General features: G+C 36.2%; 1 protein-coding gene across 15 annotated transcripts in view; it reads right to left on the reverse strand.

Moving 5' to 3' along the window:
- Positions 1 to 24,508, reverse strand: part of MCTP1 (multiple C2 and transmembrane domain containing 1) — a 271,275-nt gene that overhangs the window by 71,482 nt on the left and 175,285 nt on the right. For all 15 annotated transcript variants that reach the window (XM_072031696.1, XM_038169782.2, XM_072031693.1 and 12 more), the window contains one exon: positions 24,213 to 24,332. In XM_072031696.1, coding sequence (XP_071887797.1) covers positions 24,213 to 24,332 — 120 coding nt within the window. The remainder of the gene's footprint in view (positions 1 to 24,212; positions 24,333 to 24,508) is intronic.

The following is a 24,508-nucleotide window of genomic DNA, read 5'->3' on the forward strand; positions in this document are numbered from 1 at the left end:
ATAGAGGAATAGGCATGTGTCCCACATTCAGTATGGGACAGGACATCATTTCCTCCTGTAATTCCTTTCAAAAGATACATACATGAATGTCTGTGTGCATACAGATGGAAGCACACACACAGGAAGAAGAGAGGGACATGGGTTTGCTGCACCTTTGCTGGTCAAATCATCTTCTATTTCAGTGTCTACATACAAATTTTGGTGTCAAAGTGCCTACATTTTGGTTACTGCCTTTAAAATGCAGAAAAAATAATAATTTAGTAGCTCTTCAGCAACTTCCAGCTCTTCCAAAAACTATAGTACCAGCGAGAATTCATTTCAGTCATGAAGATTGTGACATATCTGGATAAAGCTCTATTTGCAATTGTTGGAATATCATTTGCTCTGACTGTGCCCGCTTCAAACATCAGAAAACAAAAGCTTATTTTCTATGCTCTTGCTTCTCGCTACCATATGAAGGCAGGAAACCCCCAAATGCTGTAGAATTATTTTCAGTGTCAATTTCTTGTTTATCACATTTTCCACCCTATCTATTTTTTAGTATCTGATAAGTCTCCCTGGGATCTAGCTACATCTCTGATAAAGAGCTGTTTGACGACTGCATTCTTGACACAAGCTTTCTTACACATATTTTATCTGTATGTAAATACACAAAAAGGGCATAAAACATATTTACAAGCACAGGTGTTCCTGATATCATATTCAAACACATATACAAAGGAAATGTATGTATGCACTCATATACATACAGTAATACAATGGGATTTCCATGGGGAAATGTGAAACTTATTGTTAAAATGTCTGTCATCCATGTAAGAGAAACAGAAATGAGCTGGGCATTAAATTTGCATACAGCCCCAAGCACCGAGGTTCCTGCATGTGCAGTGTTCTCCTGTTCTTGATGATGGGCATATCTGGCAGGAAGAGTCTGTCAGGATTAGCTCAGGAAAAAACACCCCCAAGGAGATAATTTGAAGACATACTGAGAATTTGCCTCAGTACATGAAAATAAACATGAAATTCACTGCAAACTATGCACACTAAAAGTTACCACAAACACTACGCCACACACCAGGGGATAATCTATTTCAGCTAATTAACACACAGCCACACACAGCACTGTGAGAAGTGGTTGCCACTTAGGATTGATTTAGGTCTTGCATTGCTTAAATAGATTTAGAAAGAAAAGGTCTATTTAAACGTTTAGACAGGGAGGGGGAAAAAAGATAAAATTAAAGTAGCTGTGAAATAAACAAGCTCAGATTCATTTGATGGCTTAGCTTTCTAGTGAATAACAAGACAATGTAAACACATTATTGATACTGTTACACTAAATACCCCAAAGGTACAGTGCCCTCCATTTTAAAACTGATTTTCACAAAGTAAATTCCAACACTCTCTTTTTAACTACAGCCATGTTAAAAGTGTATATTTTAATAGCAATACTGGCTGTTGAAGTAAAAATTGCTCCATCTTAAAATTCAGGTAGAAAACAGTTAAATAATACATTGGATATAATTTTATTTTTATATATATATATATATATATATATATATATATATATATATATACACCAGTATGTGAAAACAACTAGACCTGAAATCACCTTGGATAACAAAATGAAATATTTCTTTTTCCTTTCTTTGTCTTTTCTCCCAACTCTTTTTCTTGCAATTTTCTTGCCAGGAGACAAGTGTGAGGCCATTTCATAACATTTACATTCTTAACACATGCATGAAGGAGGTAACACAATACCGTATCAAAATTAGGACATGAAAGCACATCTCCAAGATTTCACAGCTACAAGTGTTACCACCCTTAAACAGTAACTGACAGCATTCCAAAGATCTCACACTTCTTCGATGGCCAGCGAACAGTTTTTCATGGGCAGTTCGCAGGTACTGCTGGAGAGTAGTAAAACAGATATGACTGAAAACAAAGCCAGATGAAGACTGCTCACCTACCCAGAAAAGGTTTAAAGTGAGAATGAAAGCCAAGAAAATAAAGAGGGTCCAGAGAAGGATCCAAGGAAAACCAAGGTAGAGCCTGGAGTGTTTGAGCAGTGTGCTCAGCCTTTCGCACATCGTGTTGCCCAGGTCAGTTGCATGCTACTGAGACCCCAACAAGCATGGGAGTGCCACTTGCATTTGTGCTAAGGACAGAGGTGAACAAGACTGTATGAGAATGTGAATAAAATCTAGATACTGGAAACCCTCATTCATTAAAATGGGTATCTTCCAGTATAGATGTATAACTCCCAAACTGAACATTAATTCCCAAAGTCCAAAATGTTTAATTTCAGGGTTCAGAAAAATGAAGCCTTAAAATCCACAGATGGAGCTATAAATTTTGGGAAGTGCTGGATAAATCGTAAGATCTCTATTAGAATTAACCAGCAAAAGTTGTGAAGCTCTGTCCCTAAATATCAGACACCTAAACATATGCAGGCCATAGGCATGCAACTTCTGTTCTGGAAAGGGATCCTTTCCGGATCGTCATGAGCAGCCAGTACCCAGCTAAAGACAGAGGTAACAGTGTCAGTGTTTAGATAATGCCCGAGCAATGCATATTTCCCACTGCATTGACATTATTTTGCCAAACTGCTACAGCAGCAAGCAGGCAGCTTTTATAACAGTAAGGTGACTACTCTTTCATATTTGCTAAGTGCCTCTGAAGGTCTAACAGCAGCCAGTGGAAAACACTAGCCATTTTGCTTTAGTCCAGCGTATTTATCATATATGATCTGGGAAGAGAATATGGGCAACATGAATGATGCCTCATCGTTGGGTCAGTTACAGACAACAACGTGGGGACAAAAGTGGAGTCTGTTATGGGTAACCAGATGAAGCCAGACTATTAGCTTTTCATCTCAGCAGGAGGAGAAACTAAACTGAGCTTTTTACTGGTAGGTCCTTTTGATCTTCCCAGTAGAAGACAGGTAACAGGAAGATTTACATTTCATCTCAGGGTAGAATGATTGCTCTGGTCTGCAAGCAAAAGGACAAGTTATAACATTGTACTATTGTTGATTGGTTTTCCTTTGAAGACTTCAGATTAGAAAAAATTCAGTTAACTGGCAAAAGATTTTAAACCCATAACACTTAAACTATTGACTCGTGTATGAAGAACTCACTTAGAAAAAAAGAAGATACTTTTAAGATTTTTTTGCTAGGATTGCATCTTGGCACCACCAAGACTAATTTTCTTCACAAACACCACAGACTAAGGGGAAATAGGATAGAAATGGTGTAAGAAAGGTCTTTCATGGATCAGCTTATAGTAACCTTTAAGTACTGCAAGGTTTCCAAACAACAGTGTTTGCTGCTTTTTAAATGGCTGGGTATTTTAGTCTGAGGGCTGTTATTTAATATATTTCTCACTAAAATGAGCAAAAAGATCTGGTGACCTTCCTTTTATGGAGGCATGAATAACCTAAAAGGGTATAGCTATTTTGGAAAGCCAAAAACAGAGCAGCATTTCCATGCCACTTTAAAGTAGTGTCATACTAAAATCAGAGCCTTCAAATCACAAGGAGCTGTCTGTAATTCTCTTCAGTCCTCTTCTCCTGAATCTTACACAACTACACTACAAATTCAGACAACAGATTCCCAACGCTGGCAAGAAAAAAACCCTTTCCTAGCCAGGAAAGTACTATAAAAATGACAGAAACGCACATAACAGTGCTAACTGAGCCATAGCCCTTCCAGCGTTAAAAATCTAGAAGCGGTAAATTCCAGATCCCATCAGTGCCAATTCAAACTGAATGAACATGTCATTGCTATAAAACGTCATCCTTTTGCTCCTAAAAGAATGAAGTTATCAGCACTCTGCCCCAGCAAACTGGTCCCTGCAACAAAATATCCGAAGGTTGATCTAAAAATGGTGTAAGCAAGTGGAAAACCTAATAAAGTAAAAATCCCGATGTAAAACTAGCCTAAAAAGAACAGAATCCAGCCTTGGGTTTTTCGCATCGTACAACAAAGTAATACTTGTAATCCCCTAAAACAGTACTTCAATAATGTTTATCCGTGTCAGATTTCAAAAAGAAAAATACATTAAAAGTAGGACCACAATACTCAGTGTCTGCTTCGTGAAAGCTTGTGATTGCATTCCAGTTATTTCCTTTGAAAATTTGATCTTGTGTCTTGACAGTGACAAATCGCTGGTCCTTTGCTCAGTAGACCTTCCTGATAATAGAAGATATTCTTCCCCAAGAGAAGGAATATTTCAAGCAAACACATTCACATGGACTGAGCCTGCCCTTTTCTGAAAAAGAGTTTGATCTAATTGCTTGAATGTCATCATAGGACAGTACATCTTAAAACTGATTACCAGGTAAATTTTAAATGACTTCAAACATTAAAAATGCTTACTTTTCTTAAGATATTGTTCATAATATCTATTAGACACAGGTTTTATATCACTGTAATACCCCCATGCAAATTGTTAGCAAAGTAGTATTCATATTTTGAATAATTCTTGAAAAACAACTAGCAGGGTTCAAAAAATCAAGAGGAGAAAATGGGGAAGAAAAAAATATTGTACTATAGCAGTTTAGGGGAATCTACCATAGTGGCATATAACTGTATTTCTTTGTAATCTTTCTGCCAGAGACCCCAGCAGATTTTTACCTAATCCTATCTAACTATGAAAAGTTAAAAAAGATAACTTACATCATATCCTCCAGACAAGCAGTTAAACGGTTTCCTGTCATGTTTTGTGTAGCCTTATTTTATCCACACACCAAGAACAGAAATACAGGGAATGCAATATACAAAGAAAAACTACCAGCCATGTCTGTAGACAGTTTTTTCTTGGTTCACAAATTGATACCTATGTATGACCTGCATATAAAATATCTGGCATGAAAAAAAAGCATTGGTGTGAGAATGTAATGGGAGACTTAAAAAATAAAATGTTGCTAAAATGATTTTTTTTAATGTGTTGATGGAGGAGCTTCCTTTCCTCACACCACTGTGAGTAAAAGCTTCTGTTTCACAGCAGCCAGTTGTGATGAGCTCCTCCTCCTGGGCTTCCTGCTTCCCTGAGGGACCCCCATGCTAGAAAATGACTCCCCTGCCTCACCAGCTAAGATATGAACATTTGCTACGAACACCAGATGCCTTTCTAACATGGCCACTGGCATGACAAATTGAAGCAAGGCCTTCAAAAAAAAAAAAAAAAAAAAAAAAAAAAAGTCAGCTTTTCTTGTTAACCATGCTGCACGTCCCCAGGCAAAATAACCAATAAAAAATACTCTCTTGTCATTTTTTTTTTTAAATACCTGGATTCCTTTCACAATTTTAAAGATGAGGAGGTTCGTATTCTACAAAGGCAGCAGACAAAGGGTGGCTCAGTTTGTGCAGGAACTCAATCTGTGCTTTATGACAAAAATGCCTCCAATTCGAGTGAGGAGAGGAGAGGCTGAAAACCCCTGTGCTGATTGTCCTCATTTGTCTTTTTTTTTGGCTGCTGCAGTTAGTCAAAGGTTGGTTCCCTCCTGCCTGCACCTTACTTTGCCCGTTCCAACTCGCAATCAAACATTCAGACAATACGACTCAAAATCAGTTTGTTCGCAAGGAGGTTGTCTCAAACGTCTGGTATTCCCTTCTCAAATATCTCAGTTAGCACTGCAAGGACAAAACACTAAGTGAGTACATTAACAGGAGCCGGGTATGATTTTTTTAAACATAGCTAACTGAATCCTCATAAAATTAAGCACATAGTATAATACAGAATATGTCAACAGCTCTATTCAGTATACCGTAACTACTGCTTATGGTGATAACCTGATCTTCTTTGGCACGGCCTCGTAGGAAGAAAATAATAAACCTAAAAACATCCTGTGTTAAGTGACAGAAGAGCAACTCCTAAGGAGAATCAACCATCATTTTAAGAGATGGCATCTATTGCTGGGTTCTGGAAATGGAAACAGTGATATTATGCCACACATACTGGAAGGGGAAAAAAAAAAAAAAAAAGTTAGCTACAGACAATTTGTAGAATAATTTTCTATCTGAACAACCCTGGCTTTAAAAATAAAACCTATATTACCCTTTTTTTTTCTTTTTTTTTTTTTTTCTACTGTGTATTTCAGAAGTTGAAAAGCAGTAATAGCAACAAGAGTGAGTGGCCACATCCCCAGCAGGGACAGTGTGTCCTGCCCTGCAGCTCCTGCATCGCCAGGTCACGGAGAGCCGCTGACCTGCGCTAGTGCCGGATGAATGCAGTACCTTGGAGTTTGTTCACAGTCTCAGAGCTTTCCTTACCAAAGTGCTAAAAGAGATCACATTGAGTATTTGGCGAAACAGAGAAGAAAATGTTTAACAGAATTGTAGACCTATGCAAATGTATTAATACCTGATGGACAGTATGGTAAAACAAATAATTACGAAAGAGCGCTGTACCTCCATGACTCCTTATTAGAGTGTCTGTTGTGCCTTCCCCCTACCAGTCCCACGGAAAAAAGGGATATGTCTTAAGAGAAAAGTGAATCATAAGGCCAAACAACTTAATACGTAATCTTTAGGCTACTGTTTTAAGATCACAGATTGTCATCAAAGTCTGGAAATTATGCAAATAATACTTGCTACATTTAGAGGTCTGCACAAGTAAAGACTTCTCGACCTAAATAGTAATTGTGTCTCAAGAAAAGGCAGTTATTTTTTTGTGTGATGCAAGGGTGCTACCTACAGGTCTGAGTGGAGAATAACATTCAGGGAAGATAGGAAAAAAAAAAAAAAGCCCTACTTTTTTGAGAAAATAGCACAGCACTGGCATTCTCACTAAATTAAACCCATCTTCATTTCAGGCCAAGGAACATATGGAATTTCTTTACATCTTTACACCTGAAGATTTCAGTAAACCCAATTGAACTCTAAGTCTTACAATGCTGCTAATATTTTTCTATTTAGGTTTAAATCATTTTTACTATCACATATAATAGGCTTTTTTTTTTTTTTTTAAATTGACAAAAATTACATAAAACCTATATTCTTCTAACACACATTTCAGACACCTTTTCTGAAAAATAAATTTGGCTGTAACTATTCAAAGATTACAATTCAGTGCTTGGTCTTGCAAATATATTTAGTTGCTGGACAAGACATATTTGCACCATCTTAAATATACTACTCTCCTATATCTCTTGTATAATCAATGCTTCATTCAATACAGCACAACTGTCTTGAGAATTACTTACAATAGTCTAAATACAGCAGTATTTCCAGTATTTTCAACATCACGAAGAGATTCTTGGAAAACTTCATTAACCCGAGTGCATGCTTTTTCTTCTGTGCATCATTTACACACACATTTTCCTTTGCAGGTGGAATAAGGCAAATATCTTATGCGTATGTGTAAATTTACTCCTGCGTATGTGTAAAATTACTCCATTTATGATCTGAATTGAACTTAATGATACACATTTAATGGCACAGGCTCAGAGGACTGTTAAATGTCCTGAAATAGCGGTCCTGTGATATGCCCAGTATTCTGCAGACACTGCTGCAGTATACATCTAATAGATAATTGTAACTGAAGCAGCAGCAGCGCTGTCTTGCATTCATGATCGGCTGAGAATCAGGCAAGCCATACAGTTCAAAAGTACATCCTGATTTAAAAAAAAATGTGAGATCCTTTCTTTCTCTCTCTCTCTCATTCTTTTTTTTTTTTTTTAACACTTTCCCAAGTTGTATAAAAAAAGTAAGAAAAGATTATTAAATGCATGTTATATTACATAACACAATAATAACTGAGAATATTTTCCTTTTAGATACAGAATGCAGAGCTTCTGTTAAAGACTATCATTTCATATCCATAGTGACAAAAGGACACCAGCCTGTCACAAGCACAATTAGATATATTTTAGTATCACTGCAATGCTATGAAAAGGGTTATTTGAAAATGATGCTTTTTTTTTTTTTTTTTTTTGAGATGTTTTGTCTGAATCCATAATACTTTTCAGGGATTAAACATCAAGATAGTTTCTATTTGTATCAAATAATTACTGCATTCAAAATTAATAATCTGTCGAACTGGAAAACTGCTTTATTTTACAGTCCCAGTTGAATGGAGTGTCTAGACTAACGTATGTTTCTGAAATAGTTATGATACATTATTAAGCACTTCCAGCTTTGCTAGAAATTGCATTTAAAAAAAAAAAAAAAAGGAAAGGAACGGAAAAAAAAAAAAAGAAACACAATAGAGAGTTTGGTTAAAAAAATACAACACAGTTTCAGGGAAAAAAAAAGCAACAACAATGTACCGATGGAAGCTATAGTATGAAATGAAAACTATTCATCAACAATGTGTAACTTTTGCTTTATTCTCAGGCAACTGAAATATATCTTATTTTAAGGAAAAAATATTGATCCTACTAATATTATTACTGATTTGAAGTTCAAAAAATTTTACAAAATATTCAATTATTGATGATTTTCAGATGAAAGTTCAAGGATAGTTGTACTGAAAACCATCAGATATTCTTTTCTCATTTCAATAAATTGGGAAAAACTCGTTTACATTATTTTAATAACCTTATATATATATATATTAGTATGATTACATCACAATTAAATGAGCACTATTCTACTTTAATTATGAGGATAATCCTGAGTCATTTTTTAAAATAGAAATGTCTCAGTATAATTAAACTGTTCACAGGACATTTTAATGAATGTTGAAGAGAGAACCACAGTCTGTAATAGCATATTCATAACAAATTTGCTCTGAAATTAATATTTAATTCATTTAAAAATACTTTATGCCTCCTATATAGTTAACCGTAAATTATTTTAAGTTGCCTTTCCCACTGATTGAACTTATTCATATTTTATTCAGTTCTCCCAATTTTTAATTGCATCAGAAAGCTCTGTGAGCACAGTTAGTGGTAATGTTCATGGGTTGCTAGAGGAAAATTAATAAAGGGAAAAGTTCCTATGAGTTGTCTCATTAGGCTAACTAAATTTTATATCATACGCTCAAATTTTTTTACTAATTACTTGTCTGGGACAAACTACTGTATCAACATATGTCATTTTGGTGCACCTTCTATTATTTTACATGCAAAGATACATTTATTTTTCCTCACCAGATATTCCTAATCCACAACCAATATTAAATTCCTCCAAAAAGAGGGGGGATGACACATGACTGAAACACCCCTCTGCTCCCTCCTGCCTCCATTTCATGGTAGAAGGAAAGCAATGGTTTGTTGGTTATTGTAAAAAAATATTTCTGATAAGGAAAAATCAAAATGTATCAGTCACATACAAATAATATCATTCTTAATTTTGCTATATACAGGTGCAATGCACATATTTCTAACTTCTAAAGCCTAAGGACTATTATACAAATAGTAACTGACTTTTAATGTAAAGTAACTGGTAAAACATTTCTATCTGGCTCTAGTTCTTCATGTGTGTCTTAACACTAACTTCCTCTTCAAATTGCTGTAACATTATGTTGCCTAAATTTTCTACCAGGAAAACTGCTATCACTTTTTTCTTTGTACTTTTCCCTGAGACGTTTACAAAGTTCTTCAGAACACCAATCAAAACTTAAGAAATAAAATAAAAACATTTCCTTTATGAAAGCTCAATGACCTTTGACATCATTCACTATTTAGAAACCCATAAAAGAATAGATAACAAATATATGACTCACAAATTATCAATTATGAAAAATAATCTGGGGTAGAATGCTACACTAATGCAAAAAGATGGATTACTTGTCATAAACCAATAAAGCTTTTGTTTGCGAATCCAATATCTCATTTCTTTCCTTCGTGTTGGAAAACTTAAAATGATTTTTAAACTGCATTAACTTAAAAAAAAAAAATGCAACTATCATAAAGGTGAACACTGAAAACGCCCCTAGAAATAATCTGTCATTTTTTAACCAATTTATATTTTCTTTTCAACTATCAGTCCTAAAAATCAAAAGTCAGCAGAGACTAGATCCATCACAGAGCAACTAGGTAGTCCTGCACTTCGGGGTTGCACACGAGTGTCTGTTCGAGCATCCAGACCTCAGAGCGGTCTCAAAGAAGTGCCATATTTGTCACTGCCAGGCAGACAACGGAATTTAATTAGTCCATAACTACTTTTAGAGCACAGGCAGCTGCTTTTGAAGCACTCCACCTGCATTAAAACTCTTCAGGGTCTGGGGTTTGCATTGCACTGTAAAACTTAGGGATAAGGAATGTTTAGGTGTTTTTAATATGAGCAATTAGAGAAAAGGGGGGTGTCCACAGAAAATAAAATAAATACCACCCCAGGAGTACAACAGCGCCGTGTCATCAGCTGTTGCGGGGTTACCTATGAAAAAACCCTGACTGGTGATACAGCAGACAATTCATTACAACATTCTTTGACTGGCAAATGACAAGATTGCTCAAATCAGGAGCTAAAACAAGATGAGCTTTATCTCCATCCAGAAATCACAAACTCCCTATGCATCCTGCTCAGCCTTTTGCCTTCTCTGCAAATTGTGAGACCAGCACGTGTGGCACAATGTCAAGGAAAAAAAATACCAGCAGGAATGCAGCTGCTGTGATATGTTTATAGGAATAACTGACACGACTCTTCGTTCCAGTTTAATCTGTGACTGTCTTTTCCACGTATCTTTTACTTTGCCTATGCCAGAATCTGAAGTTATCTCTGGCTGACTAACATCAGTTTGGTCAAGACACCTGATTTTAAACACTGTCAGATAGAGTTCCTAACTATCTTGCACTGTGAAAATGAGTTGAATGATTTAATTAAAATAATTTAATTTAAATTAGGTATATTAGAGATTCTAAGCAAAGGAGCAGAAGGGCGAGTGCAGTGATCCAGAGGCAATGAAGCATACTAACCAGAGATTCCCAGGTTCAGATCCTGGGGTCAGATATTCACTGCCTGCTCTCAGCTTGGGTTGGGAGTGTGCCTGGAGGTGGCTTTTTCTGCATTTGGGAGCAGGGCTGCATGTCGGGGGGGATTAACTACATTGTCACTCACTAATGACAGCTGCCAGCTGATTAGAAACCACATTAAGTTCTTAGCTTTAACTTTGCTAATCAGTAAGATCAAACTCCTACAACTGGATTTTTTTTTTCTGTTAAAAAATAAAAAGGAAAAAAGGAGAGAGAGAAAGATTATGAAGAAAGCAGTTTGCACATTTGCCACCTAATCAGGACGTAAAGCAGTGAGTAAGTGCACAACCGTGAAAGTGAACTCCGATGGAATAAAATACCCTGGCTGGTGTGTACCGGCTTTACTAGCACCACTTGGAAGGGCTGTGTTCCTGCGTGTATAGGACAAAGGCTTTAAACAATTAATATTATCACTTCCAGTGTTGAACGCTTGATTGTTCAACAGATGTTGACAAGCAAGAATCAGCCAATAAAACGGAAATTTTGTTTAAACACTTTGACATTATGTTTTCGAGAAAGTAGAACTTGAGAATAAGAAGGCTCTTCTAAGTTTACTAAGAGAAAGATAAAAATAATGGATATTGCTAAAAAGAAGAGTTGAGTAGGCTATAGTGTAATCATTCTGTTGGTCCAGGCAAAGTATGTGCATTTACTTTCAGGAACTTGTTATTTTTGCTATATTCACCGTATAGACAGAAACCTCACTCTTCCAATTGTACTTTTAAAGTAAAGTCAAAACAGATGGCTAATGCAAAGATCGTAATGAAATTTTTTCCTTTATATCTACAACTGATAAGGCTGCTTTTGGAAATATAATGGTTACACATTGCTTTCATGGCTTTAACAAACTCTTATTTCTGCCTTGCATTCTATACCGTGTAGATCCTATTTGCGCCCATTCAGTACTAAATTACAGATAAAGTTACAGCAAATTTGTTTTCTCAGAAAAGCAGTGAGGCCTAATATCCCTGGAGTAACAACAGCCGTGTCTTTCATTCAGAAGCAGCACTGGAATAATTTTCCCTCGGAAACAAGCGATTCTTGCAGTGACAATGGGCCTGTTCTTAGAGCTCTGAATGGGACAGGCTCAGCTTGCGGGTGCTCAGGTAGGGCGGTGAGGGGGCACCTGACCCTGGCGGGCAGTGGCTGCTGTGGTAGGTAACTTCAGCGAGCTCCCCTGGGGGCTTCAGCTCTGAGCAAGTGAAGGAGGACACTCAAGCACATCGATAATTTAAGGAGGTGTATCTTGTTCATACCGATGGAACCAAGATACCTAATAAAAACCTGACGCAGTTGGGGAAGAAAGGAAAAATGTCTTAAAAGGTTAGAAAACTAAACCCCACAAAAAAACAGTTCTTGGATGTGAAAGGAATACCTACATACCGACGGCCTGCCAGTGAACTGAAGTTATCTTATGAATGCTTTAGCTAATAGACTGTGATGAATAAATAATTTTTGATATGTTTCACTGGAGTCACACTGGTGAATTAATACGCAGCATTAAAAACACTCTTCAGATTGATTTCAAGTTGTAATGCTAGGAACGTAGTGACATTATGCAAAAACAGAGCTCAACAAGCTCAGAAGAGATTTCATTAGTCACCTCTTCATGAAAATAAATTCCTCCAAAATATTTCTCTGTTTATATTTCTGTATTTACATACTACAATATTATGCTACTGTTCCTAAAAGATGAAAATCAAGCACATTTAGGGAATAGGCTTTGAACGTTCTTAACATTGCCTTACACTGTTAATCATTATCTTGGGAAAATTATATTGTTTTATATACTAATGCTATGACATTTTATTAACTCATAATCCTTCTGCTAACAGTCGTGCTTTTAGCAAGTAATAATTAAGATGGCAGCAAATATTAAAAATATCTAGTTTTAACTTCTTCAGTCACATTAAAGTAATACAGCATCTGCTGGAACTAGAGATTCTTAGAGGAAAAACAGCAAAAAAAAAAAATACTGTGGACCAATCAGAGTATAATTGTTCTTCCTTAAAAAAAAAAAAAAAGCTTAAATAATCATTAACAGTAGATTTTACAGTACTGACCACTCATCTTCAAAGGAATTCACTGCTTTTAATTATATAAAAAAATACATTTTTCCTGCAAATTGAAGAATTCATCATTGTAAAATATGTAAAATAGAGTTCCAAATGTGTGCACCTGTGCCTTCTGGTCTGCAATAAGGAAGAGATTTGCCCTTTCCTTATGAAATGAAAGAAACACCAGAACGAGACAGACCTCATAAGAGACAAAGAAAGAACAGAAGCATTATACAAGCTGACTTTATTAAGATGAGAATAGTTGAGAAAGGAGTGTTTCAAACAAAGCTGACATTACACATTCATATACTCAAAGAATACAAAGAAATATAAGTAAAGAGCAAAAACTCCTGCATTAGTACTGCCAGAGCTACTACTAAAGTAGAGATTTACCATCATCTTAATGTGTTTATCCCTCAAGTTTTATTTAGAGGAGACATAATGAGGGTAGAGAATCAAATATATGTATTTATATTGGCATAGGTGTTGCATTTTTTTAATCAGAACTTTCCCAAGCATACAGTGCCACTGCCTGTAACAATGAATGCAAAATATATATAAAGTATATCAAAACAGAATTAATTTTATTCCTTTTTGAGCACATCTCTTTGCTAGCTTTCTATTTTTTTTAATGGGGTTAGGAAGCGTCTGTCTGTGTTCATTAATGAGCAGTGTCTACTTACGGAGGCTAGTCAATTAGAACTGGAATACAGGCTAGTCTAATCACAGCAACTATATTGCTGTGGAGAGAAAATCATGTCTCCTATTCAGTCAGTGCTGCACACTAATTGCCCAAGAAGTTCCAATTGCATAATACCACTTTTAACAGATAACTTTGTGGTGCTAACAATAGTGAGAGCAGTGGTCAATCTCAAAACTAAATTATGCCTTTTTTTTTTTTTTTTTCTTTTGCAGATTAGTGCATTCTTTCTTACACTACTTGTGTTCCTGGAAAGCAGTTTGTGTCTTTTACCTTCAGAGCTACAGTAGTAATTCTACGGATGTTATTCATGGAAACTTACAAAATCAAGATCTACCATGCGGTTGCAAGTCTATTGAGTATCAAGTACAACCATTTGCACTTAAAGCTATTAATCCCTTTTCCTCTTCAGTAACAATTCTGATCACAAAGTTAATTATCTCTAATGAGTAAGTGTTAAAACTTCTGGAATAAATAAAATCTACCAGTGAAACCAAAATAAATGATACTTTTGCTGTGCTTCCTTGTTTAGTGCAAAACTATAAGCAGATTTTGGGATATCAGCACCTACAATTTTTCTTCTGAATGTTGAATACTAAAAAAAATGAATTGTTTATATCAAACAAGTATCTATTGCAGTTTATAGACTTTTTACTTCAAGGTCAACTGGAATTCTGCTTTCCAACAGAAGCTAAATCACCTAAGTACAACACTTGGTAAAAACATAGCCCCACAGTCTGAAAGAGCATTTCACGTATTTAAATACTACCTGGACAATACTGTTGCTTGCAAAAATACCTAATTAAATGGACCAAGACAGTTTTGTTTATTCATTGTTGAGACCAGAAAAAGAAGTTAATGTGCAAAATAGGCCATTACTAACACCCAACCTTTACCAGTAACACAGCTAAGGCTACAACAGGACTTCACAACTTTGCAACCATCGGTTTGACCTGTAATTAAGAAATCTACATGCACAGTCTGCCTAGACTATGCTGCTCAGTGATGCCTTGTCACTGAGGAGTGCAGCTGTTGCCTTGCGCCAGCACCAGGGGAAGGGGAAGAACTATGTGTAAAGGTCCAGAGAGGCCTTTCCAAAAAAAAAAAAAAAAAAAAATTGATTTAATGCCAGCTCTTTGGGTATGGAAAGCACCCCGTGTGAAAACAATGTTTAACCTGACCAAACTGTAAAATAAGGGTTATGTTAATAATGTGCTTGTGTCTCATTGAGGTGAAAAATGAAAAAAAAAAAAATAATCGACTACTTCAAAACTTCTCAAGTATTCTCCTGTCATACCGTGCTTCTTGAAATTTCAAGATGGCCTACTCTGTACACACACATTGTCCAAGAAAAGGGCAATGTTTTTGCTTTTGTCCACTCTGTTATCAGTTCCCACAATCATGCAAATCACGAGTTTTCCCACTTTAGGAACAGCTGCCTAGGACATGTCCCGTTTCCAGCCCCAGAGGGGCCAAGAGAGCTGATCAGCTGCCAGGGTCACCCCAAGACACCACATGCTAGATCTAAGGCTTGGGAAGAATGGCTCCCACATGACTTGTTGCTCTTTGATTTCTTACTGTCCTGAGGGAAGCAGATTAACCATTCCCTCTCTGTGCCAGGCCTGCTAGTTCTGGACATGGCATGACATGAGCAGCACGACCCATCACCACCTTCCTGCCACCCTCTGCTCAGAGGGAAGCAAGCTTTCAACCTCTTCCCTTCCAAACCTACCAATTTTGGAATGGGAAGCACACAACATCGCTCTTTTGCCAAGATGTGGGGTAAATCTGTGCGTGTCAGGTTATCCCCATTTTAGGAACATGCCGCAAAACTAACTTTGTGGGTAACTTCTGCGATGCTTACTTAAGGGTGTTTTTCTTTTGGGGCTCTATTTACAAACCAAGAAGACCAATTACTGTTAGTCATATAGCAGGTGCAGCACTAGTAGAAACAAAGTATTTTTTTATGCCTTTTTTTTTTTTTTTTTCCTCCAGATTAATGGTCTCTGTTTCAGTTTCTGGCATGGATTTTAGTTTTTGCAATAAAAAAAAAATTATAAAATTACATGCTAAACAATATAAATAGGACAAACATTTTAATTATACATATTTGAAACATTACAAGATTTGGAAACATTACATGTTTTTATTCCAGTAAAATCGAGCATACTGAAAAATATTTAAAAAAATACAAATAAAAAAACTCTTCCATCCAGGCACAGAAGCTTATATACCAACTATGATCTACATACTTACTAAGCAAGCAACTACTGTATATAAACACAAAGAGGATGCTTTAAGGATCATTAGAAAGAAACTGGTAGTTTCACTCCTGAGCAAGCTGTTTTCTTAACCCTCCCGCACGCAACCTTTGAAACACTGCTTCTGTATTTAGTTTTCCTCAGCTGGGTTTTTCACAATAGCATACAATATACCGAGTTATTGACTTTTTACTACACTGAAACATTTCATAAAATGTTAGATTATTTTAATTATTGAAAGGTCCTGTAACGCCAATGCTGCCCATAGTTCTTTCACTCCGAGGCAAACAACTATAACACTGCTGCTAAAATAAAAAGTTAAATGCTCTTCATAATGAGATTTCAAATGTGCTGATTATCATAGAATCACAGAATGGTTTGGGTTGGAAGGGACCTTAAAAATCATCCAGTTCCATCCCCTGCCACGGGCAGGGACATCTCAACCAGAGCAGTCCCCATCCAGCCTGGCCTTGGGCACTGCCAGGGATGGGGCAGCCACAGCTCCTCTGGGCAGCCTGGGCCTCACTGCCCTCTGAGGGAAGAATTTCTTCCAAATATCTAATCTAATTTAATCTGGTTCTTACATGACTCATAACATCAAGATGATGAAAACGTTGAGGTATTTCGTAATTCACCCGTGCACACTACTTAAAGAAAGTTTAAATTGCCAAAATGTCATGCAACAGCTGTGAAACAACTCTGGGAACCTCGTGATACTAAGGTACACAACTACTTTCTCCTTTGAACACTGCTACTAAATAACTATCCAAATATAATATCCATGCTATATGAACTTTTTTAAGAGCAAGATTTTGGTGCTCTTTATGTATTTATTTAACTTATTTTTTTGTATGCAGGAGAGTGTTGAACACCCCAGACTAAAGTGCCGACAAGAGCATATGATGCTTGCTTGCTGCACAGCTGCTCTCTGGTCACACAGCCATGCTGGGTTAGCTGCAACCGTACTGCAACTCACTCTTTTAGTAACACCAAGCAGAGAGAGCCCCAGCAATATCAGACAGCCTGGGGGCACCTACAAGCTGCTCTGAACAAGAGACTCCAGAGCCATGCATGGTTGTTAATCCCACTTACCTTCAGCAGATAGAGGCAAAGGAAACTGGGCATAACAGAATGACAGAATGAGGTTGGAAGGGACCTCTGGATTCATCTGCTCCACCACCATGCTCTAGCAGGGTCACCAAGAGCAGGGTGCCCAGGACCATGTCCAGGTGGCTTTTTAAGATCTCCAAGGAGACAACCACTCTGAGAAACTTATTCCAGTGCTACATCACCCATGGTCACTCATTAATGCATGGTCAATTAGAAGCTGTATGTTATCCATTAATGCTACAAAATAGTTGGTCTTGTATTCCGACAGGGTGTCAGGCATTAAGTTCTGTACATTCTCAATTGTCCTCAGAGGTAATATAAACCTGTGTTTGTCCTCCCTGCTCCCCACTGTGTGGGCAAAGGGCAGTAAGAAAATTGTTCACGTTTATTTCTGAGGTGGTCAGTCTGAAAAAAAAATAAAAATCTCTTTTCTCAGATATGATTCAGCACTTTCATATGTATAAAATATTAAAATAAAGTTAAAATTTCCTAATCCATTTATCAAAAAATATACTAGGCTCTTTTTTTTCCCCTGACATTGTCAGCATTTTGTCTACAGCACAGTACTAATATTGTATTGATACCCATATGTTTTTATTTAGCATTAATTTTTACAAAACTATACATTTAATTCTTCCCTACTTTTAATTTTGCATATTCAAAACCTGTCGTTGTCTCTTGTGACAGCAACATCATTTCAGGGTATTGCTGTATGGAACTTACTTCAGACCCAAGATTGTAAATCATGTGATTTGGCTATCTATTCTTTTGCTCACATCGCTGCCTGAAGAGGAAATTTAGGCTCATTTTGTAAACTTTTTGGATACCCTAAATACAGGATTTTATCTAATCATTTTTCTTAATTTCTGACAAATCTTATTTTGGTGCATCAGACCTATCTGGTTTTATCAGCACTTTGAAAGCTTTAATATGCAAATACTTTCAGTGCAAAACTGACAGTTTTCTAAGTAGTGAGACAAGGAAAATAAGTGGGAAGAAACCTCTGGTAGATAAGGGAATACCCAGCCGTGACACCAATGATCTTGTCTGTTGTTTCCAGTTTGAGAAACCATAAAGGCTCTTCACCTCAATTACTCATGCTAAATAAGGGAAGTACTTCCATACAGTACACAGGTGCTTTTGAGACTTGAAATACTTCAAGATCCCAAAGAACTCACAATGGAAGCTAGGTAAGTACCCAAAGAAGATATGCAGATGAAGCAAACAGCTATGGGAGCAATTTATGTGCCTAAAGGTAATAGCGCCACTTAAGATGCTCTGGGGTGGGTATCCCAGTCACTCGGATGGTGATCACAGATGTGATACAGAGGCATGCCCTCCTGGAACAGTAGCTGGACAGCACACAGGAAACACTAGGCGGCCTACAGTGGCATCAAGTCTGCACTCAGGCAACGAATCAGTCTGCTAAACTGATTTACTAGGTATGTATTCACTCTATGAAGTAAAATGAAAGTTAATTTTTAAAACAATATAAAATACTAGAGGAAATTGTTAAACATATAAATATTGCCCCATCCTTCCTTGTATCAGACTTGCAAGAATACTATGCACCAAACAAACTACATCCCAGAAGTCATCACGTTGTGGAATATGCATAGGTTAAGAACATGCTTCTTTCCTATCCTATTTTCCAAAAACTGACAAGCACATTTTTGCTGCAGAAAGTTCAAATCCCACTGTATTTTTGAATCAGTATCACACAGTTCTGCGGGTGTATAGAAAATCAGGAAAGAGAAAACAGGATTTAGATCGTTGTTTTTTTGTTTGTTTGTTTGTTTTCCTCTTTTTGCTGTACTTCTGGAAAATCAGAATGGCAGCAGTCTAGTATACCTTATTCTATTCCCTTTTGGTAGGGACAGACCTGATGAAACGCTGAAAGGCTCTTGTAGATGTGTGTGCCCTGCATTGGAAAAGAATCTTTTACCTGGCCTTGCTGCTACCATGTTGCTTTACCTCTGCAAACTTATGAGAACTGGCAGTTTTGACACCAACAGGAGTTCTTGGAAAGGCTGTTTTAGGATGTAAAAGGTTTTGCAACTACCTTACCAGAACTTCATCCAATTTCAAATTCTAGACAACAGGTGGCAAAGCCAATCCAATGAACCACTTCACTGGGTTTAGTAAAAGGCAATTTGATGGTGTTTATATGTCAGATCCCCCAAAATGATATCGACTAGGGTAAAAATCTGTGAGTTCTTTAATGTATCTCCTAAATTCTGATTATCCCAAAATTATAGTGTGAAAAAAATATATATATATATATTTTATAATTAACGGAAATGCATTCCCACCTCCTGATGATACCATCTCAAGTTTCTCCAAAATATAATCTTTGTCCTTTAGCATTTAGTGAAAGCTGCTTCTGAAATGTATCATAGTGAGAATTTCCCTTTTCAACAGGGAAAAGCTAAGAAAGTAGACAAAATTATTTTACTGTGTCATTTCCTGCCTCTGACCAGCTCTTTTTTTTTCTTCTATTTCCATCACAGTTTCAGTTAATTAGCATGACACCACCGCAATTAAACGGTGTGTGTGCAAGAGAGCTAACACTTAATCAAAGGCTAGGGACACTATTATGTCATTTCCACACATGAGTTGTGTAACATTAGAAGACAAAGAGAAGGTGAGTTAGACCTGATAAATGGCTTGGATGCAGGGTGCACCATTTTATCAATATTTCAAAGCCTAAAAAAGAATATTTTCTGTGTACACGCATGCACATGTGTTGAAAGATTCAGAGGAATAAGAATGTACCGGCATGTTCACAGAGAGCATTAATTTGAAGACATACTGAAAAGTATGTGTGGGATCAGGTGAGGATACTCTGCTTCCAAATTAGAAAGGAAACAAGTTTATTTTATGAGTAACAGTTAAATGTTCAAGCAGGCAATTAAAGTGCTTTACTGAGGCCATTTTGGGATACCAAACACTTTGAAGATTATATATTCCCTCATATTTCATGTTCAATGTTCCTCTAAGTAAAATATGTGGTTCCTTTTAGTTACCCAGTTATGAATTGTACTTTAAAGGCAAGGGGACATTTTTGATAATGCACATCTTAAACTTTTCATTAAACTACCAAATTTAAATTCTACCTTTTTGTGCACTCTGACATTTTTGTCTGGCATTTTCATTAATTTTGCGACATACATAAATGTAGCTGAAATGTTAACTGATCAATACTTTGTCTCTCTCATGTAGCACTAGAGCGAAGCTCCCCAAGGACCACGCAGCAGTACAGAAATTAAATGTGTAAAATATCAAATGTTAATGTTAAACACAGCAGCACTTACTGTATAACGACTGAAAAGGCTAAAAGAATTCCAAATGGACAGATGGTAGCACAAATTATCTACAATCACATTTAAAGATTAAAGTTTGTCCCGTAAAATAATTCATTGACTCATGTTGAAGTGTGTCCTTTTACTGATAGCTCAGTTGTCCAATTATTTTTGTGCTCATTATGGTGAGAAATGACAGTACTGGAAAAAAAAAAAAAAAAGTACACTTTTTCCCCCCTACACTGCACCCACTGACATCTGCAAGAACACAAATGTCTGGTCAAGAAATGAATGGAAATTAGGCCCAATTTAGTAGACAATTCAGTGCCCACAGTAGATTACTCCAAAGAGGAAAAAGAACAAAACAAAACAACTTTTGCATTACTCTAATACAGTTCTTCTGCCTGAATTATAGTAATTAAGGAATAAAAAAAAAATACAAAAATTAACTGCTCAACTAATCTAGAAATCTGCACTAAATCCAGCAAATCAGGTGAATTTACAGCAAAGGCCCTCTGCACATATTCTGTTCTTTTATACTGTATTTAGGTGCTTAAGAAGTGACACATTTTTAATTATCTTGAAGACAAAATGGGTATGTTTGTGACAGAGTAAAAGCTCCTTTGCACTGAAACCTTAACTTTGTTGCTATGAACTTCCATTATTTAACAGGACAGAAAGAAGGAGGAAAGAATATAAAACACAGTAGTTCAAATCGGAAGTCACATCACTATGGCCAGATCAAACCATATTTCATGAGCTGTTTGCAAATATCTTTGCATAGGTGGAAACAAACAAACAAACAAACAAACAAACAAAAAACAACACAACAAACAAGTGAAAAAACAACTGGAATATAACCCACAAAACAGCTTAATATCATGTCACAGTAAGATCAGCACCAACATTTAAAAAAAATTACATCCAATTATTATTCACAATTATTCTTCTACTGTGGATTACTGAGGCACACAAAAGGAAAAAAGAAAAAAAAAGATGAAACTTTAAGTCGTTCATGCAAAATCCCTAATGAAGGCAAAGAGCTTATGAAGTACAACAGAAACAGGTAAAATAACTGCTTAACCCAGGAAATGCATAATCCAGAATGTTGAAAATTTAGCTTCTAGGTCTCTGTGCTTCTAAGTACAGTTTGTGAAGCACCGGTTGTTGAGCTGGTACTTTCAGATAACTTTGAGAAAGGATGAATAAGGAGCACCACAATAAAGCTCTCAGAAAGCATTTCCTTTTTAAAAACGTCTCAAATAATTTAAAAGTTTGAGACATGTAAGTTCTGGAGTATATATAACCAGCACCTTTAGTGTTTCCTGCCAACATTGTGACTCTCCAAGAAGAATGATTTTAAAAGAAACTGCAGTGAACACTTCAGTGTGCAAAGAGCATAAAGCAGGTAACTGTAGCTTATTATAGAGTCACCATATTAATCAAGGCTTTCTGTCATTTTCCAAGAGCAGTCTGGCTTTCCAGGACTTCTCTCTCATTATAACTAACCCATTATATTTGTGAAAACTGAGCTAGTCAACCAGAATTTCTTCTTATGTGGTCTTGTAGCAGGGGTCCCCCTGGAAAGCAAAGCCATGGGGTAAGGTATGAGAAAAGGTTGCCTGTAAGTGTCACTCTAAGAATTTGGGGCAATATGAGGTCTGAAAAATCAACGCTCATGTATTTAACTTATGTGAAGTGGCTGTAAGCCTCTATTGTGATATCATCTGTCAATGTATGTCTTCAAATCCAACAAGAAGGAAGAAATGGTTAGTTTAAAAGTTTACTTCTAGTACATTATTTATTAGTCTGCCTACAAAGCTGGAAACCTACAGAATGGCCTATTTCTCATCTCCTTTCTGGGACTGACATTTCACTGTGACATTCTCTAACCTCTGGGAGACAACTTCAAGAGAAGATACGATTTATATAATAGTGAAGAGATGAAAACGATACATACAAGTACAGCTTTTTTATAAAACCTATTGAATTGCAGCATAACCTGTGTGCAAGCACAACTCAGTACTACATGTGAAAGTGAACCACTCCCACGAAAGATACGCAATTTTTCAAAAACTCCAGAAACCAGCTAAATCCAAGCTTTACAATCATGACAGAAGTTCATGTAGATACAACTTAGCTGACCAAAATATGCTATGGATGTTTTGTCCAACAGAGGGATAATGTGATCTTTGGACAGAATAACATCAGCTTAAGAAGCACAGATAAAACTTCTGGATGCAGATCAGCAACACATCGATGAAGCCACAGTACTGACCCTGACAATAATGTATCCTCTACAGCAAATAACAATAATGTATCCTCTACAGTGAAATAAATACTAAAAGAAAACTAAATAAACAGCAACAACAACACAAATATCTTTTTATATACATATAATCAATAACAAAATTCTACTGCAACACTATAACTACAATAATAAAGTACACTCACTACAGCCCACTCCACTCAAATTCTGTGCCTATGCATTCCCAGCTACTCTCTTATCACATTGAATATGTTCTATGATCAGAAACCACCATGATTTAATAGCAACATGTCTTTTTCCATGGTCACAGCAGTGCACCAAGAGAAAGAAATAATTTAATTTGCCACAATAAACATCATGTCATTCCATTTCCCTTTTCTTTTACAGGTAGGTGTTCCAAATGCATTTTAAAAATGGTCTTGGACTGATGAATATTTACAAACTGGAGCAGTAATAGCAGCATAAGCATATGAGTTTTATGTAGGCAATGCATTTTCCAATGAAATTTTGGTCATCCTATGATGAGTACACTCCAAAGTATCCTGTATTGCTGCTCCAATGCCTAGTTTGATTTCTCCAAGTTGTAGAGACCCAAGCTGCAGGCACCTAAACTCATAGCAATATCACCACACTTTCACTATAATTAATCAAAGCAACATCAGAAACATTCTCTGTTCACATCTCTGATGAAAAAGTTCCTAACTTCAGTATTTCAACCAATTTCATTAATCTGGATGTTCCAGAAAGTGTAACCATGCATAGATTTTAACTCCTCGTGCAACTCCCATATGCAAAAACCAAACAAACACGAACTCTGGTCTCATTTGTAGCTTGTTTTTGAAAATCAGTTTTGAAAATCAAAATCAAAAGACATTCATCTGAGAAACACAATCTGTGATGAAGCTTGGAATTGTCCAAATTTAGTATGAGCACAAAGTTTAATATTAATGATGGTAATGTTTATGAAGAAATATTAATTTAAATCAAAACCAAGTTTTATTTAAATAAAACAAAATTAACTAAAAACAGAGTTTGATGTTTTAAAGGTAGTAGTTTATTTGCACTAATGATGTTAAAGTTTTTTGTTTGTTTGTTTGTTTTTAATCTAGCCAAGGATACTAATTCTTAGCAATCAAGCAACTACTTGGGTCCAGAGTTTGTAATTCTACAGAAGTTACAGGTGTAGCATATCGGTATATAGAAGACAGAATAACAATATTATCTTTGTGATATGTAAAAGCACCTGTATTAAATAATAAAAGCAAATTATAAGAATATAAACATTATACAAGGGGAACAAGCAAAATTTAACAGAAGTAACATGTAAGAAGCTCAATATGTATCATCCATACTTTACCAACTGTATTGTGTCATATCACGTACTTGTTATTTGTACAATTATGTACAAATACTGTTTGTGTGACATTTTACAATTCTGTATTTAAAAAAAAATGTGAATAAAAATGATTTGTGATATCCTCATAGTTTTAAATAAAACTCTAAATGAAAAAAATCAGGAACACCTACATCAAGATTGCATCATCTCTTAAACACAAATAACACAATGGTGATTAACGGTAATATAAAAAAGATCATACCAAAAAAGCAGCAAGACTTCTTGGGGGTGAATCCCAGTCAAAGCAACTGTTAATGTAGTAGGCGGCATTTATGAGCACCATGACACAACGTTTCATGCGGATGAAGTTTCTCAACAGCAGCTGGTAAAAAGGTGAAAGAATTAAAATATTTCAAAACCTCAAAAGCATCAGAAGAGGTTCATGTTTATAATATTCTTATTGTTAATTTGGTTAGATTGAGAAAAAATGGCATGGTCTAGTTTAAGGTCTATCTCACAGACAGAGAATAGTATTTTAAAATTAGAGAGACTTGGAAG

This window comes from Anas platyrhynchos, chromosome Z (genome assembly GCF_047663525.1).
Source record: "Anas platyrhynchos isolate ZD024472 breed Pekin duck chromosome Z, IASCAAS_PekinDuck_T2T, whole genome shotgun sequence".
In the NCBI taxonomy this organism is placed as follows: Eukaryota; Metazoa; Chordata; class Aves; order Anseriformes; family Anatidae; genus Anas; species Anas platyrhynchos.